The sequence below is a fragment of the Erithacus rubecula genome (assembly GCF_903797595.1).
Source record: "Erithacus rubecula genome assembly, chromosome: 4".
NCBI classification, from domain to species: domain Eukaryota; kingdom Metazoa; phylum Chordata; class Aves; order Passeriformes; family Muscicapidae; genus Erithacus; species Erithacus rubecula.
In genome coordinates, this window is record NC_136686.1 from 26,677,401 (window position 1) to 26,696,251 (window position 18,851).

Here is an 18,851-nt window from a genome sequence, read left to right on the forward strand (position 1 = left end):
AGATAATGTAGTATATAAATTATTTTCTTCATTATTTGATTACAACATGTATGTAACATTTTAGGCTGAAAAGAAAACAAGAGTGATGAGACATATCTTACCTAAGTGTTAAACTTGTTTTTGCTTAAGAATTCAGCAAGAAATTAGTATTTGTACACAAAGAATTTTGCAACAAGTCCTGAGAGCAAGTGGCTTCACTTTTATCCCACATACAGCAGTGCTACACTCTCATTTATTGATGGGGGAGTGGCAACAGGAAATCAGGTGGCTGCAGTACCAGATGGGCAGAGATTCTAAACAGTTACTCCTTACCATGTAATTAGTTCTGCTGACTGATGCTGACACTGCTGGCACACTCAAAGTTAGCAGCTGTTTAAACAGCTTGCCAGAATTGGTCCTGGACCTGTTGAAATGTGCATTTAAGCAGGATTCAATGGAAAGGTAATTTTTTATGTACTAGTGCACATATCTATCTTGTTTTGTTTGGATGTTTTTTTCCAATTGCCTGTTTCCCCACTTAAAAATTCATATGGCAAGTTTGTGACAACTGTTTCTGATCATGTTTCCTAGGTATGCATAGATATAAATCTTCATGCTGCAAATTAAGAATGCAACAGCCAAGCTCTGATTATTCTCCAAATCTGGTCAAAGAAACCTGCACCAGCGTGGAACCCCTGGGCAGGGAAGCTGATGTCCCTAAGGAAAGTGCAGAAGATGCCCTCAGTTCCTGTGAAACGCAGGCAGTGGCAGTTTGTGTGGACACCCCCGTGCCCCCAGGGGTCTGCATCCTGGGAGGACACACGGAGCCCCTGCCGAGGCTCCCTGCGGAGGAATATGTTGGGATCCACCACGCGCCTTTCCCCTTCGACCGCCGCGCCCGGGCCAGAATGGCCACTTCCCCAACGCTAAGGCGCCTGAGGATGGCCTCTGCCTCACAAGCACTGCCCCTTCCAGACTGCTCTGACACAGCCCAGCCGGGGAATCAAAAGGAATACGCTGGCTCTCTCCACCACATTTGTAAGAGTCCACCTCGGTGCATTACAGCCTCTTCATTGTCCCTGCCTTCTTGTGTCCATGAAAAATTGCTGTCATCCAAAGCCAAGTCTGAGAGAACTATAGCAGTTCCAGAGTCTGACCCACCCAGGTCAAAGCTTCCAAGCCAAAAGGATCCTCTCAGCCATGGCAGCCCCAAGGAGCCACCCAGAAACTCTTGGAGAGCCAACTCTGCTACGCTTCCCACGAGACTCCCCCGGCCAAGCCCTACACTTTGGGCAGGTGTCCAGGTAAGAGGAATAGGAGGATGCAACCTCTTTTTCAGTCTTTCATATTCAGTGTTGGTCCGTCATGGGCCAGTGCACAAATAAAACCCCAGTTCTTAACCTGAACTGCAAGCTGGGCCATGATCCTTTATTACAGCAAACTGGCCTCTACACTTAACAGGAAGGGATATTTTTCTTTCCAGATCAGCAAGAGACAGCAGTTCCAGCCTTGTCCCTTGGTGACCAGGTTAGCTTAGTCCACTCCTGTACAAGGCCACTCTTTCCCACCTCTGTCCACTCACCCTGGTGAGCCAGTACAACTGCTGGTGGGGGTATGAAAGAACAAGACTAAGTAATTAATCCTGTTCAGGACTGGGTTTTAGAAGACTATTTTCTTTCAACCCACATTTTAACCCTTCAGCAGGATTATTCCTTACACAGGGAAGATCTCTATTCTGTTTTACTGAATGGCATTACTAATCCGAATAAAACCAAGAATTTAGTTGGTCGAGTCAAATTTAAGGTCTGCCACTAGCAAAGGAGGAGGTACCATTCCCTTTATTTATTTCCATTTATTCTGCCATTCACTGGCACCCCTCCCTTTTTATGTCCAGCTCCATAAACAAAGAAACAACTGTGTAATCTCTTCTGAAAAAAAAATAAAATAAAAAAATAAGAGAGAAACCCTGGTGTCAGCAAGAGAAATAAACAAGGAAGGAGCAAATCCTGCATCTTTCAAGGGCAGGAAACTAAAATTCAGCTCTCCACAAGGACAAAAGGAGAGGCTTTTTGTAAAAGCCAGGTTTGCTACCAAATCTGCTCTCAAAGACCTTCCACTGTGTGCAGAGGCAGTGAAATTCACACACTTGCTTGACTCTGTCCTTATGCAAACCACCTGCACACATTTTACTGAGGGTGCATGGTGTCACATACATGTAGAGTTCTTCACTAACTGGTTAGCTTTACACTACAAACTAAAAACTATTTTCCTGCTCCCCCCATCCCCTTCAAATATAGCAAACATTCTGGATATCAAATGAATTCTCCTCGTTCCTCCACAGTGAAATTAGTTAGCCTATGCCCAAGTCTATTACACTGTTATTATTATATTTCCCTTTACAAATTAGTTCTTTTTTCACAAAAAAAATCAGACTTCTTGCTTGCTTTCCGACCAAGTAACTAAGAATATCTCACTTGCTTTCAGGAGAGTGGACTGCCCATGCAAAGGTATGCACATATTTATTTTATCTGATTCTAAGCTTGACTCTCCTACATTTTTAATAAATTTGTTTCACTCTAAGACAAATCTGAACACTGAGTCATGTGTATATAACCCATCTGTAATTTGTAGATTTGCTATGTGAAATGCCTGTCACCAGCTCACTAAACTTTTTAATGAGATTTTCTTTCAGAGGTAGCCCTCTCCCTAGCATGTTTAGCTACATTTCACACAATACTTCATCCAGATCATCAGGGAGCTTTGCACTAGGACTCACTGCCAAAAGGTCTGGTTGTTTGGCTTAGCAGTGTCAAATTTCAGCTTGAAGAATGTGAAATATCTCAATCTTGAGTGGCATTCTTCAAAAGTGTGTGGAAGGGAAAAGGGAGCTAAGGAGTTAGCAGAACAGCTCAATATTGTTCTTATACACGAGCAAAGAAGATCTAGGACTGCTACTGGAGAGGATTTGTTAATCATACAAATTAAAAAGTGTACATAAAATAAATGGATTTTATAAGTTAGTGCAGACAAGATAGAGTGCTGCATACCATAGACCTGTGCAGTGAATTGTGTCAAGATCTTCAAAACAATTACCAGAAAGCAAAAGTTCCATTAGAAATGTTTTGATTAAGATATGCTTCTTTCTTTAAGATGTTAAAATGTTTACAGAAGGGTAGGAAAATTTTATTTTCTCCCCACACAACAAGGAAGCAGGAGATAGTACCTCCATTAACAATCACCCCTCTCCCATTGATGGGGTAGTGCTCCCTGTACTGCAGGGTTCCCTCAAGGATGTTTGGGACTGGGTGGTTTGGAGCAGACTGATAGAGTTTAGGATGTGTGTCCTTACACAATGCAGTCTCCTAGACAAGAGAGATTCAAGAGATGTGTGCATGTATTTGAAATTACATGTTCACTGTAGAAAAGGCCTCCCAGATGTTCTGAACCGTTACAATTTCCAACCCACTCTTTGTCATTTTGAATTTACAGTGGAGATAGAGAAGGGGAGGGAAAGATCTTTTCATCTGGATGTGAAAGCAAATGATCTGTGCTTTTTGTGGGAAGAGTCTGCTCTGATCCAACTCATAATAGGAATACATAAACATATCTCACTGTCAGCATGAAAATTTGCATGGCATGTAACACTTCAGGGGAGAAATTGAAGATACTGAACACAGATGGTTTAACAGGAAAACACTGAACATTTAGTGTACACACCTTCTCTTGGTGCTGCTTGCCCATAGTGGCTTCAAGAGGGAAGTAACTATACGCCAGCTATGGTATTGGCCTTGGACTTCTATCCAGACACCTTTTAAAATCAAGAAACCACAACCCAAGGAAACAACCCGAGATTTTTCCATAGGCACTAGCAGGAAAGATTGTCAAAAGGTGTTTGGGAGGATGTATTATGAATTCCATCTAGATAAATATTAGAATGTGAAAAAATATATTCTAAAATGCATCAGTCTCTGCTTTAAACATTTTTTGTCAAATTTAATTTGGTCCAAGGTCTGGGTTAAGCCTGCATTCAGCTCCTCCTTTATTAAGATTATTAGCCTAACTCCTTAACAGCTAATCCCATTTTATCACAACCAGCAAAAACTGTTGGCATGTCAGATTATTCTCTCCATCTCGAAGCACATTAGGACAGTTGGCAACCCTTCTCCAAGACATATTTACATATTGTCCTGGGTAAAATCATACCCCTGTCCTTCAGTTTTAATGAACATCTCTTCTCCCTGTTCCCAAGCTGTACTTTCAAAAATTTCAATAATGCACTCATATTCATTTTAAACAGTCTTCCCTCACACAGTCCTCAGTCAAGAATCCCAGCACATCCCTGTCAGCACAGCAACTTGCTGAACTGATGCTGTTTATAAAGACCATCCAAAATAAATAAACAACAAGGGCAACAGGGACAGCACAGACAGAGGTATATATGGTGGAGAGAAGGTAGAAGAAAACATTGATAAAATTAAACCACAAGTTTACTCTGATCTCCTTTTCTCCTTGTACCATTCAGCATTATGAGAGACTGGGTGGAAAACTGCATTACATTATTTCCTATAGAAAAATCAGCTAATTAAGAACCTTCATGGTGGCTGCCAAGACAGCTCATATTCAATGCCTTGAAGGAGCTGGCTCATCTATCTTGAAGTATTCCCATTCCTCTTTTAATATTTCACACTGCTGTAAAGTGCCACAGAGTCACAGAGTGGGTAAGGTTGGGAAGGACCACAGTGGCTTGTCTGCTACAACCTCTCTGCTGAAGCAGGGTCATCCTAAAGCACATTGCACAGGATGGTGTCCATTACACTAAACCTAACTCCTTATGCAGTCAGAAATATTTTACTCTTGACAATAGCTCATTTTCCATGTTAACTTTTTGAATCAGGGAGTCCAAACACCCTCCCTGAGTGACTTGGGAAACTGTGTCACTGGCTGGTAGTTATCTCAGTACAGTGACCACACTATAATATTTATCTTAGTAACATCCTCTGTTGCTTTTATTTGCTTCTAGTGGATATTCCTTTAAGTTATTTATCTGCTATTTAAGTAAGGTGATCTATATAGATGTTATATAGATAACCTGGGCTAGTTAGTTAGGTTAAGATTAGGGCATACTTTCTGTGCCTTAGAAATAACTGTGTGCACAGGATATTTGTTTTGCCAGACCATGACCCATTTCAATGTTTTTAGTAATTTTACATAACTTTGCCATGTAAATCTATGACATAATCATGTTTTAAAAAACAAGTGTATCTTAAGAACAAATAATTACAGATAGCTCCTCAGATGCCTGAGTTTTTCCCTAAAGCATAAGCACTTCTTTCATTCCATCACTGCAGTCCACTGCCCCCAGTAAATGAAACAAACAAAAAACAAAGGAAAAGGCAAAGCTACAGAGTCTGAAGGCATGAGAAGGTGCTGAAATATTACAGACATAAAATTAAAAAAATTTACTACATAGCACTTCAGTAATTTAATTTCTTCAGAAGAAAAACAGCAAGCAACTGATGTATCTAATATGTCTACAGGCATCAGATCAGGAACCACAGAAACCTGTGCCTCCATCTCTGAAGCATGAGTATATAATTTAGACATGGAAGCCATTAACCAGCCCAGGCTCATCAGATTGCAAAAGCATATTGTATCCAGGTGATCTTGCCATGCCCCCACATTTCACAGGCTTCTGCACCTATGTGAAGAGCTTGTTTAGCCATGTGAGGCCTTTTGATCTGGGTAAATAATGTCATTTAACTCAGTGACTGTGCTTCCATTATTAGTCTTCATAAGCCACAAGCCTGCAGCTTCAAATGTATTGTGCAAATAGTAGTAGGCTAGATGTTTTAAAAATCAATAATATACTGGCAAAATTTCACTGTGAAGCCAACCTGAAATAAACCTCCTGAATTCCCTAGTACAGAATAACACCTTTGAGCATTATCCTGGTACTATATTGCAGTACCTGACTTGTATAATAGCCCAGCTGTCCAAGAGATTGCACCATGGAATCACTAGAGGTTTCAGTGGCATCTTAATACAATCATTACCAACACTGAAAATTTGCATTGGGTAGTACTCAGTGCACATCTCAGGAAGGTGTTCCTGAGAGGAACACTCCTCTCCCTCGCACGTATTCCTGAGAGGAACACTCCTCTCCCTTGCACTGGTATGGGCCTGCAGACAGCCAAGAAACAGATCCCCCATCCAATAAAGCTCTTAAACCACATACTGAGGGTTCCATTTAATGAGAAACCACAGAGTTTCATTGTAAACCCTAAAGCCAAATAAATAAATCCTATGTTCTCCATTCAGTAGGACAGGAAAACCTTCAAAGAACTCCTATACTGCAAATTTTAACCTCCTGAAGATGTAGTTTTTAAGCCCTGGTATGTCCAGGGTTCAAGTCCCAGGCCTGGCCCTCCTGGTACAGACTCTCTTGTTAGGAGCAGCTTCCATTTAGACCATTCAATTGTTCAGCTAAAGCAACTGCAAGCAGTGCCACTGTCAGGCCATAAAAAAAAAAAGGTACAATCTCCATGTCTTACTCCACGTATCAAATCCCAGTTCTCTACCTCAGAGCTCATCTGCCAGTTTAAGATGTCAAGTAATTTTTCATGAACTTAAAGTAAAAAAATATATGTACAGGTTTCACATTCACATATTCATAGCAAGATGAATATCTTAGCTTAGACAAAAAGAGATCTCAGTAAGAATCATGCTTAACTGGTCAAAATCACCATGCACAATAAGTGTTGGCAGAAAAACAGAATTTTTATATATGTACAAGTGCTTTGTGCCTCCTCCCTCAGCTACTGAATTACTGACCTTTTGAGCCCTAATGCAGTATTCATGTGTCAGTCAATTGAAGGCAATTGACTTATTAGCAAAATAGAAAAAGTTATTAGCAAAATAGAAAAATGCACCAAAAGTTTCTCTGTGTGAATGTAAGCAGCCTCTGGCACAAACATGCTGCTGGATACCAAATGCCTGTGTCACTTTTCCTAATGGATCTAGATCCTGGACAATGTTCTCCATTAGGAGCAACAATAGTTGGAAAGAGACATTTGTTTTCGATCAGTAGGGCCACCGAGCCATATTACATTCAAAATATTTGAAATAACAGAAAAAAATGCCAAAAGTTAGAAAGAAAACAGCAGCAACTAGCCAAAAGGTTAAACAATTTTTTAAAAACCCAACATTTTAACTGTTTCACTACCATGCTGTCTTTTCTTGAAATCACCTGAGTTACAGGAAAGTTAAAAGTAACAAGACACATGTCAGCAAAAAACAGTATTTAGTTGATCCTCTAAACTCTCACTGCCAAACATAGATTATAAAATCCCCACTCACTTTTTGTCTAACCTCAGAAGAAACCAGATGTTTTCAATATTTAAATGCTATAATTACTTATTATCTAAGGCAAGCTACGACCCTAAGAATATTGATCTCAGCAACAAGGCGGAGTTGGAAAGACAATCAGGTCCCTGCTGTCAATCACTGAAATTCTCTGCTCACTGCTCTTTCAAGACACGATGCCACAGCCCCTGTGATTTGGATTTTCAGCTGGTTCCCCCTGTGAGAGCAAGGGGCCCTCAGCAGCTCCTGTGCAGCCCAGGCAGACAGATGACGGGCTGTGTTGTTGGTCTCGCAGATCGGCCGAGCGCAGGCGAAGCTCCCTGGTGGTGAGTCTGCCGGGACTCGAGGTGTTCCCTGGAGACCTGCTGGTGTCAGACAGTGCCATGGACTACCTGCCCTGCTCCTCCTTCCTGCTCAGTGCAGGTCAGACACAGCCCTGACCCACCAGAAGCCGGGGCTGGAACATGGATGTGGCCTGGGAGGGAGGGAGGATGTGCACAAACAGCATGTCAGGTGCTGCAGCCCCTCTGGGGGTCCTGCTACCCCATGCCAAAGTGACTGCATTGACAATTCTAAAATTACTATTTCCACCCCCAACCCCCTGCATTTTACTGTTGAATGCAAGTAGATGAGAGGGTAGGACACGGATGACATTGCTCCTCCACAGAAGCAACCAGAGCCCAGGTCAGGATCTCCATCTGGAAGCAGCTGAGGTGCATCTCCTACCTCCACAGCTTCCAGCAGACAGAAAAGCAGCCCATGCTGCCCTTTGCAGGAGCGCTCTGATCACAAGGGTAGCAAAGCCAACTCATGGCTAGGGCTGCTCACAAGACACTGCAAAACTGAAATGGAGACGTGCAAGCAATTTCCACAAGTAGCTATTGTAGAATACAGTATAGTATGAGATGTGATTGATGGGGATCGTGGTGGCCAGAGGTTAAAAAGTTTCACAAAAAGTAAGTCAGCCAAGGTCCAACAACCAGAATTTTCATGACAGCAAATAAGCTAGCCATTCCCAGAATGGCCAAGGCCTTCAAAATCCAGAAACACAAAGTTTTGACTATGATTCCCTGTCACACACCAGAAGATGGGTGCCACATAAAGAAAACCCTTTCAGATTTCTTGTTGAACACAGTCATTCCTCCCAAGTCACCAGTGCATTCCTAAATCTAGATCTTCAGCTTTCCCTGTGCCTCACCAAGGACCCCAAATTACAGTCTGCCTCACTGTGCCATGACAGGTCTGAGGCTTAGGGCTCATAGGATTGTTTATTCACTGGAGATTTAAATACCTGCATAATTCCAGTTATCATAATGAAAAGACAGACTAACTCTTGCTTTAAAACAAGATCTTCAAAAACTGGCTTGAGGTATGATGGCTTTTCCAGGTAAAGAATTGGCAATTACATATTGATCACCTGCAACAAGTAGGAGTGTTTAGCATCATCCAAGATCCCACCACAGACTGCCATAATTCTTGCTGGGAGGAACCCAACAAGCTTAATGGGTTTTAAGTCTGGTGCACAAACTGCCTAAACTCAAATATTAAATATGAGCCAAGTAGACTATATATAGTCTATCAAGCTAAATATATAAATATTATAAATAACGGGTTTTTTTATCTGTATCCTTACTGATAATTTGTTTTACCCATTAGAGTCCAAAAAGTCAAGGTGGCCATTTGCCAAAAGAGGAGTCGTGAGTATTTTTACCATTTTATTTTCCCTTGCACTGACCTTGCCTTTTCCCCCAACCAACCTGGGTAAAAAAAGCTTCATTGCTTTCTTGTCCTTGGAGAAAGGCAGCCAACAGGTGAGCTGAGCTCAGAGGTCTCAGCCCTCCCTGGGGACTGCTTGCACATTAATCTGCAATGAAGATTGGGTGGCCCCAGTGCATCCATTGCAGGTGATGCACATGGAAACAGCCAGTGGCCCTGCTCCCCATCCCTGGGGTGGTGGGAGGAGAGAGAGTCCTTGGCATCAGGAGGGCAGGGTGGGATGGGCAGTGGGAGCAGGGGGTTCAGGGGTGGCAGCAACCCAGTGCATCTCCCCAGGACAAGGTAGCAAATGTGGACAAATCAGTGGCATCATTGCTTTGACGATGATGTAACCTGTATTTTTGGTGTGCCTTGGGGCTTTGGAGAGTGTGAAAAACCCCCACTCACATGGAAGGGATCTTTAGCTTTTATACTTTTACAGCTTTTCCTATAAAAGTAGTGTTCCAGGACACTTTCTTAGGCCTTTTCTGTCCTTATGGGTGCCCTCACACTCTCCAGTGAAAGCACAACTTAGTGAAATTCCTTGTCTAACACAATTGCTTGTCTTTCCATTTATGAAAGATTTCACTTACTAACATACCTGAATTTCCTTTCTATGTACTGTTCAACATTTCAAAAATAATTTACAAGTGTCTTGATAAATTTTTCTCCTTAAGCATGTAATTAAGAACAGTCCCTTCCCTGTATTTTTTGCATTTTATCAAAGAATAGTTTGTGCATACAGAACAAATGCATGTACTCAGGCTGATATGTACAAGAATTCCCTCTTCATTTCATAGCAGTTTTATAGCATTTGAAGGAGCATGATCTAAAACTGACAATTTTTAAATTCAGCAAAATATTTTACATCTGCAATAAAAAGCATTTGATATTTAGACAAAGGGGATTTCTAAAACTATTAAATGTCATAAAATTTAATTCATGAAGATTCATTTGCTGGTACACTAGTTCATTGTGCACATATATTAACTGTATTATTTTTTCTGCTTCATTTCAATCCATCTTTCAAAATTAGGAGCTGAACTTAAAACCTAAGTTTCAAATATTATAATCAAACACATATTTCAAAATCAGCTTGAGTTCAGTGCCTAAAGTTCAGACAATAGAAATCCATGAAGTGGGAATATACTGTTCCAGAGAACAGATAAAACTTAAACAAACACCTTATAAGTCTGTGCCCACAGCACTAAACTAGAGTTCATAAACAACGTTTAAATTTTTTACAAGGCCTGAATAAACAAAGCCAAAACAAAAGCAATTGTGTTTATTTCATGGTCCCTCACACAAACTCCTGCTGCTCCTTCAGCTTTCTGAAAGCTCATTTTACAGACACTGCCAATGACCAAGGGAGCTTTTTCCATATGTAGCTTAAAAAAAATTAAAAATAAATAAATAAATTTCTATACCTACGACAGGATTTCAACTATGAATCTGTTGTCCCCTATCTCTGACAGTGCTAAGGGAAGCAAAACATTTCATTTGTTCTGCCTTCCAAGGGTAGCCCATTGCCTGTTGCCATGGCAGTGATTTGCCCTGTCAGACACCAGTATATTACATAAATAAGACCTTACACATCCAAACCTGAGGTATTTACACACTCCACCCACAGCTACAAAGAAAGCTGCCATCACTGCCTTGTCTCCATGTAGAAGAGCCTGGACATATAAAGAAATAATTCATTTAAGGACAAACTCCTTACAGATTAGGGCAAGGTCACAGAGCTGGGTAAAGTTCTTAACAGACTTTAAAGCACTGTATGAATCAGGGGTGGTTTTTTGTCATTCAACAGGGTAAAGAAAAACAGAAGCAAGCATCTGATCTGGAAAATTGTCTTTCTACTGTTAAGATCATAGACTGCTGCACAGATGAATTTTTCTGCTTTAAGGTATCAAAATACGTAATATACTGTGTCAAGGATACTTAAGGGTGGAAGGAGGAATTTTGTGTTCTTTATAAGCTAACATTTTTCAGTTTATTAATCTGGATATGAGACCTTCCTGTTAAATTAATGCATAAGTATATGGTATATTTTTGTCATTTGAAATGGAGGGGCAAGTGGGAAACTGAGGGTTGCTGAGGGCTCCTGCCAGTGCCTAACTTATACATGGATATCTGACTTTGAAGCAGGTCCATGAGCTGGTAGTGGCCACGTCAGGACCAAACAAAACAATTTCCAAGTGACTATAAAGACCAAGAACTTTGGTACCTCAATTTTATCATCCACCCAAGAGCAGCACAACAGATCAAATTCCTTAGCATTAGCTAGCTGCCCACTAATTTTTGATACAGCATACCTAAACATAGACTATCATTTGTGTTGGTTTCAAATTTAGTGTTTGCATTGTAAGTATTGTAGAGAAGAATGGCAGGTTTTAAAATATTTTAAAGGAACTGTTAAGCTTTCAGAAGAGAAATCACTAATACTGGTGGATGAGATTTACACAGTACATAGGACATGCATTCTTTTAATGAGGTCTGAAGCAACTGATGCTACAATTGGTGTGTTTCTTTCTTCTTTGATCAACAGAGTAAATCTTGGCATGAATTTATAAATGAGCAATACAGGGAGCAGAAAGGTGTCAACAGTTGGCTGGAAGTGGAAAAAGAAGCTGCAGTGTGGGAACTTTTCACAAGTGAATGCACTTACTTTCTGGATCATTTGCTGGTTCTCAAGAAGGTAACATCATATTTCACTTCACAAAAATAATGAAACATTTTTTCTGCTATTATGGACAAAAAAACACCTGAAACCTCTCATTAGAGGTTGGTGGGGGAATGACTCAAGCACCTGGTTTTTTTTTCCCCACCTTGTCTGCTCATCTTTTTCCATAGCTCCCTTTTCTACCTTTATGATGGTATCTCTTCTTCTAAACATCACTCTGAGTGATGCAATCATCATCTGACTGCAGAGCCTTCCAGGATATTCAACTGATATTCCACTATTCCTCTCACAAACATTGTACTGAAGCCATGTTCCAACCAGCTATTTCTGTACTGGATATACCAATGCTAATGTTGCTAGTGTGTAACATTATATTTGGAATTTAACTTCATATAGAGCTGTGGTTAGATTATTTTGACTGGAGCATGAAAGCCTCAGAATTCAGAAGAACTGTAGTTTTAATGTTACATGATAAGTGTACTAAAAAAACTCCTCTCCTAAAAATTCTATATTACCTCCAATACAGTGAATTTTAAGAGCTTGAAATATGGACAGGAATATTACACACCGTTACAAGAAAAGCTGTGTAATTTATATTCACCACACATCAAATTTCATGCATCCATTTAAAAGGACGGAACCTTCCATACACATTTTCTTATCATTTTTCTCTTACTTGGCACAGATAACTTCTGATTTTTTATTAAGTCAAAGAAAAGAGATTTTAGAAACATTTTACATATTTCTGTAAATATGTAGAATGCAAGAACTACTGCAAAGTAAAGGAAATAAATAGAGTAATGGGCTGAATTCCTCCTTGGTGGGGCAGAAGAGGAAGGGAGAGAAAACAGGATAACAGGATCAGCTATTGGTGCAAGGCAGGAGAAGAGCATCTTTCTATGCACTTTGTTTAGAAATCTGGAAAGTTTAAAGAGTGGTGAATACTGGGAAGAATGATGATAACAGCAGGTATGCAGACTCCTTGTGGGTCTGATGTAGAAGCTCCCAGACAAGCCTTAGTCAGCCCTGCATGGCCCAGGAATGATGATTCAGCCCATGCCAGCTTGCCAAACTCTCCTGCTAAAGAAACAACCCATTGCATTCAGTAACCAGTTTTAAAGATACCTGGTTACTCCCAAGTATAGAAATATTCCACTGATTTTTATGAATCTCCACAGGGAGATTTAACACCACCATAAATCCCCTTTAAAGCTCTAAGGACACCTGGTTGTGGTAACTAAAGAACTACACAAGGCTAAGCAAACACTCTCACTAGCTACTCAGTCTTGGCACTTGGGTGACAGGTTTTTTCATGATGCTTTATACACATAAGAAAAAAAAATCTTCTCACTAACATATAAATTTTAAGCCTTTTTTAGATTTAGGTCAGATTCAGCACAGCTCAGGCAGCTTAAAAAATATAAAATCTTAAGCAGCCAATAAATACACATACAGTTTTCACTCAATTCAGGTTAATAAAACAATTCCAAGAGATTAAAAACCTCCACAGAACCACTATTTACCTTAATCCAAGAATATCTTTTTTTTCCTCATAGTAACTCTAAACAATTTAGAAAGCAGGAGATGCATGGGGTAAGAGGAAAGCATTTAGAAAGGTCATGGAAATCTGCAACTGTGACTCTGATGTTACTAAATCCCTCACACAAGGATCTGCAGGGGGCTCCTTTGCCCCTCTTCTGCCCAAGGGCACAGCAGGGACACAGCTGCCTCCATGGAAATCACAGAGAAACCCCAGAGACATCACTCATACCCTCTTCTGCACAAAAACCAATATTTAACCTTCAGGCAAAACAGGAGACTTTTCTCACAATGCCATCTTTTGTCCTCCCTAAGCCAAATAATCCTTTCATATGAATTCCAGTAAAAATGTTATTTTCAGGGGGGGCAAAAAAAAAAAAAATTATCGAATTGGCACAAACAGTAAATAACATAGATTTGTTTTGGTTTTAAAGATATTTATGAACACTCTAAAATATCTCCAGAATAATGAATTTCTCTTGGATGTGGATTTGTGGAGACTTTTTGCAAACTTAGAGGAGTTAAACAAGGTGAGTATAAAAAGAGAATTATTACTCAGATCAGAAGTCAATCAGCCCAGTAAAAGAAGACAATAAACCAAAAGCTTCCATTTAGCTTCAATGCTCACATTTGGAACTTAGTTCAAATAATCTCCCTTTTCTTCCTTTCTCTGTGGTATATCAGAGAGAGTCAAACACCACCAGTGCAAATCATTCTCTTGTATCTCCATGCAAAGATACATGCCATTTTAAACATGGGGAAGAGCTCATTTGGCAGATGTTTCTGAAGTAAACACAAGTTTGAGACTAATTTTTATAACAGCAACCTTTTAAAAGAGATAAAGAGAAACTACTATTCAATCCTTATACCGAAACAATAAACATGGCAAAATAACCACATCACAAGTCCCCTTTTGCATGGGCACAGAGACTTCACTATCTATTCTGCCACTCCAAAACAGCAAGTTAGAACAAAATGCTGTCCCCCTCTCTCCCTCACTCTAAGGTTTCCCTTGGCACATGTGCAAGGATCTCTCCCACAGAGATTGGATGCTCTGTGTTCACCTGCTACTTACTCTGACCTGTCCAGGAGGAGGGACCCCACAAGCCTTGGCTGTGATGTGCTCCAGCTCTTTGCTGCTTTTGGCCAGCTCCTGGGAAACCATTTCCAGCTCCTAAAAGTTAAAAACCCTGAAATCAAAAATAGCCTTCACATTACTGTAGAAACAAAACAATTTTTCTTAGCTTGGGGGCTCTTTTACAGGACACCTTACCCTTCGTTGCAAAGTGAATTCTTGAAAGAACTCTGCAGCTGCCTTAATTGAATAACTACTCACAATCACATCACATGCCCTAAAGCAGCTGCTGAGTCCCATTTATTTCCCTTACTGTTATTCCCTTGCCTTAATACTGAATCTCTCCCTTTTTAGCCAAAACAGGAAAACTGGGAAAGGTCTTCAAAGCAGAGACAATTAGCCAGAACTCAAACACATGAGCAAGGCACTGCTGCTCAGTCAGAGACCTCACACCTGCTGAGCTGCTGAATGACCAACCAGTAGGTTTGGAAATACAAGGAAAAATATTTTTAGCTGACAGGTTTCACCTTTGGCTTATTGTGGACTAGGACTGTACATGCAGGTAACTATTAGACTTCAGCAGATGTGTGGTTATCGATTCCCTTGTTCAAAGAAGAGATGGGATATTTTGCTGTATTTCACTTCACTTTGAGCTTGGTCATGTCTTGAGAGAATTATCTTTAAAAAATATCTTGCTTTGCTTTCCAATTTTGTTATCCTTATTGATGAGGATAATAAATGATTGTTTGTTATGCATAATTTAAATAGTGATTAAATGTAGGAGAAAGAAGCTGCTCTCAATGCCTTTGGTTCCTTTTTTCATACATTTTACAGGATCCATATCTTCTTGACAGCAGGCTGAATGCATGAAAAAGTGCATGCTGTAAAATTGTAAAGGTCAAAATTAAAGAATGGGCATTATCCTTTATGCATCCTTACCCAATAAACACACCAAGCAAAGCAGTCTGCAGCTACTACACTCTGTAGCACTATCAGAGTGCATTGATGTGCCCTTCTGGCCTAACATTTGGCCAACAACTTAGCCCAGCCATGGATTTGTGTGAAAATAGTGTGTTCAGGATGAAAGTGTGGGCTTAGGAGCAGGCTTGCAGCCCCATCTGACTGATAAGGCAGGCACTTTGGAATCCACATGCAAAGTTACCTCATAGGGAATGTGAGTTTTTGTAGTATTTTATAGATACTTCCTTCACCTTCAGTTCGTACAATTTGTACAAAACAAACACAAAACATGGAAGATGGTGTCTTCCTCAAATGACCACAAAGGCTTCCTGAACTGCCACAGCTCTGTCACACACCACCATAGTTTTCCAGCAGATACCATTCACCCATTGCCATTTTTAATGTCAATCCATATTAAATACAGCTGCTACCTCAGGACAAGTTTAATGGACTAACTAATCTTGTTTCAAAGCTTTTGTCATCAGGCATTATCACAACATAAGTGGGTATTTGTATAGATTTGTCTTAGCTCCTGACTAAATAAAGCATTCTGGACATAATTCTGAAGACAATTCTGGCAATGTTAGAGATATGTATAGGCACCCATTACACTTGGAGCCTTCAGAGAGGCCAGGGAGGGGAAAAAAAGTTGCTTTAATCCTAGTTTTGGATCACTGATGTTAATTTATCTCTTTTTTTTCCCTTACTTAGATAAGTCTCAATTTTCTGAAAACATTTTTTGAAACTGTGAAGAAGCATATCAGCACGTCAGACTCTCCTATGGATTTCAGCTCTGTACTCAGAATGGTAACATAATTACAAGCATTCTTGCTTTTAATACAAGCAGCAGACCATTTATCATGGCATACAGGTGCTCCAGAGCAATCAACTCAGTCAAGTCCATGCCATCTGTCATGGGCAGTTTGGTCTCAGTCTCAGGTTGCTCCTATCAGAAGGATTTTATTCACTGGCATGTTTGAAGCAGTCATAGAAAGATGCTCTGTATGTGGAAACAAGTGTGGAAAGATGTTCCCTTCCTGGGGAACAGCAGCCCAGACTCTGAGGACACTTTTCCACTGGCAGAGACAAGCTTCCCACTCTATGGAAGATAGATATGGAAGATGTTTCCCTGAGACCAGACCCAGCCCCATCACTGCCCTTCCACTCCTTCACACTGATCCTCCTTTACTCCATAGACCAGACCCACCAGTGCTTCATTGCTTAATTAAGAGCTCATTGGGACTGAAATTACACTTTGGGCTGTGTCTGCTAGGCAAGACAGAGACACAGCCACAGCTGTCCTGCCACTGCCAAGCCCTGCCCGCCCTGCAACCCTTTTGGTCAGTCTGTGTGGTAAACAAGGATGATGTTTCAACAGCAGTCTAATTCCTGCTCAGCTTCCCACAATGCCTGTAAAGTTGGAAATATTAATGAAGACAGAAAATCAGAACCTTCCCTAGCAGTAGAGGCCATTGGAAAACTTCTGGGAAATACTAAAAGAGCCTACCTCAGCATTAATACTTTTATCAGAGAAATTATGGCTAGAGCTTGGTTTCTTGCCCCTGTGACCTCTGACTTCAGGTATTCTTAATGATAATGTCTGTGTGGACAGACAAAATCTCAGACAAAGCAGTATTTTACCATGCATGGCATTCAACACCTCCAGCATAAATGAGGCTATCCTGTTATCCTGTTATTTCTAAGAGCATACCCAGATATAAAATGCCATGCTACATGAAGTCATCAAAGCTGTTTCAGAAATAGTGGGTTTCATCTTCAACTTCCATATGAATTTCACAACATTTCTTTCTAATGAGAACAAAGTCTAAGAATGTGTCTCACCTCTGCAGAGCTGTTAAAACTGTACTCCCAGGCATTACTGGAGCATTGTTGTGGTATTTTTACTACTTTATTTTTATTGCTCTTTCAACTGCCTTTTACTTTTTTAATTCCCTCTTTCCCTCTTCCCCCTTTTCCTAGGTACAAGGAAATCTCAGATAAAATGCACATTACAAACCCAAAACTCCTGTTTCTTCCTTTGTCGTGATTTTTTTCTTTCTTGATAAATTTCCAAATCTTTTCTGCAGCTTTTCCAGGGTGACCTCTGCCAGACACACCAGATTTATTGCCTTAATTATACCTCTGCTGTCTTCTACTTGGAAAAACTGAGACAGAGAGAAGATTTTGGCATCTATCTGAAGGTAAAGTGATGGTTTTGTTATTGTTATTGCTGTTCTTGTCGTTGCTGCTGTTGTCTTCAACATGACAGGATTTCAACAGCAAACCAGCAATGTTCATTAGAAGCAAAGTTTTCACAGGAATTTTTTTTTTTTTTTTACTGCATAACCTATTACCAATTGGAAGTCACCCTTCTGAGAGTATGTTCACCTGCATGTGTGCAAGTCCCTACTTGTAATTTAGACTAGATAAGAGGGGGAAGAGCTGGGCTGTGTTTTTGCAGGCAGAAAATCCAAAGTATTAGCCTCTTTTATACATTTTGTACATAATTCCTTGACTCAATGACTTCCATGTTGACAAAGTGAAATGATTACAGGAAAAAAAAAAAGATACAAAAATCAATTTCAAATGTTTTACTTTGGCATCAAAACAATACCAGTAAGGGAGAACTCACCTCCCTCTAAGGCTGGAAAGAGCTATCACTGGACTCTTTATCAAGTTGCATCACTGCAGCAGGTTCTGTCCTTGCTGACACTACATCTGCCTGAAGCAACTCCTTCCAGTGCAGTGATGGGGAACTCAGGCTCTGCTCTTTCCTGACATCATTATCAGATGTGTGTCCTGTAATTACTTCAGATTAATCTTCAGCATTGCAAGCTTAGAAAGAGAAACCTGAAGTTGTGGGCTTTTCTCACAGGAAGCCCAAAACTGGAAGAACATCTTTTTGTGACAGGCAAATTGTGTAGCTTGGGCCTTGGAGTTTCACCTTGCTTGCTCCCTGATGAGGATTTCTTACATTCACACCTAGGAGAAATGTTCCCCAGTGGCAAGTAGAAGTGACCCTAAAATATATGGTGGCATTCAAACTTAACTCGGGCTAATTTTCTCAGGTCTTCCTGAGAAAATTAAAACAGCAGACAATTAAGAGCCCTACTTGATGTGATAGCATGGCCACAGCATCTGAAGTGGTAAGCAGCAATGTAGAAAGTGAATCTGGAGGGATAATGCAATTTCCCCCATAGAGGGGGCAAATTGGGACAGTCTTAATTTTGCTCCTAGTAGCTGGTATCATGTTGAGCATTGTGCACCACTTGTTTTGTATATTCTGTTTCTCTTCTGTTAAACTGCCTTTGTCTCAAACTACAAACTTTATTTTTATTTTCCCATTTCTCTTCCCCATCCCATGGGAGAGAGAGTGAAGAGTGAATGAGTGGCTGTGTGGTTTAGATACCTGTTGGGTTAAACTATGACAGGACCCTTAATACTAGCCTTGCTCTCACTGAATGAGAAACCCATCTTTCATTAGTCCCTGTCTTGTTA

General features: G+C 40.4%; 1 protein-coding gene across 1 annotated transcript in view; it reads left to right on the forward strand.

Moving 5' to 3' along the window:
* Nucleotides 1-201: 201 nt before the first annotated feature.
* PLEKHG7 (pleckstrin homology and RhoGEF domain containing G7) overlaps nt 202-18,851 on the forward strand; it is a 28,790-nt gene continuing 10,140 nt past the window's right edge. The window contains exons 1-10 of the mRNA XM_079304135.1: nt 202-441; nt 571-1,283; nt 2,464-2,486; nt 7,637-7,764; nt 8,998-9,038; nt 10,907-11,002; nt 11,645-11,794; nt 13,753-13,848; nt 16,065-16,160; nt 17,441-17,554. Of these exons, the coding sequence (XP_079160261.1) occupies nt 573-1,283; nt 2,464-2,486; nt 7,637-7,764; nt 8,998-9,038; nt 10,907-11,002; nt 11,645-11,794; nt 13,753-13,848; nt 16,065-16,160; nt 17,441-17,554 (1,455 nt within the window). The 5' untranslated portion in view covers nt 202-441; nt 571-572. The remainder of the gene's footprint in view (nt 442-570; nt 1,284-2,463; nt 2,487-7,636; nt 7,765-8,997; nt 9,039-10,906; nt 11,003-11,644; nt 11,795-13,752; nt 13,849-16,064; nt 16,161-17,440; nt 17,555-18,851) is intronic.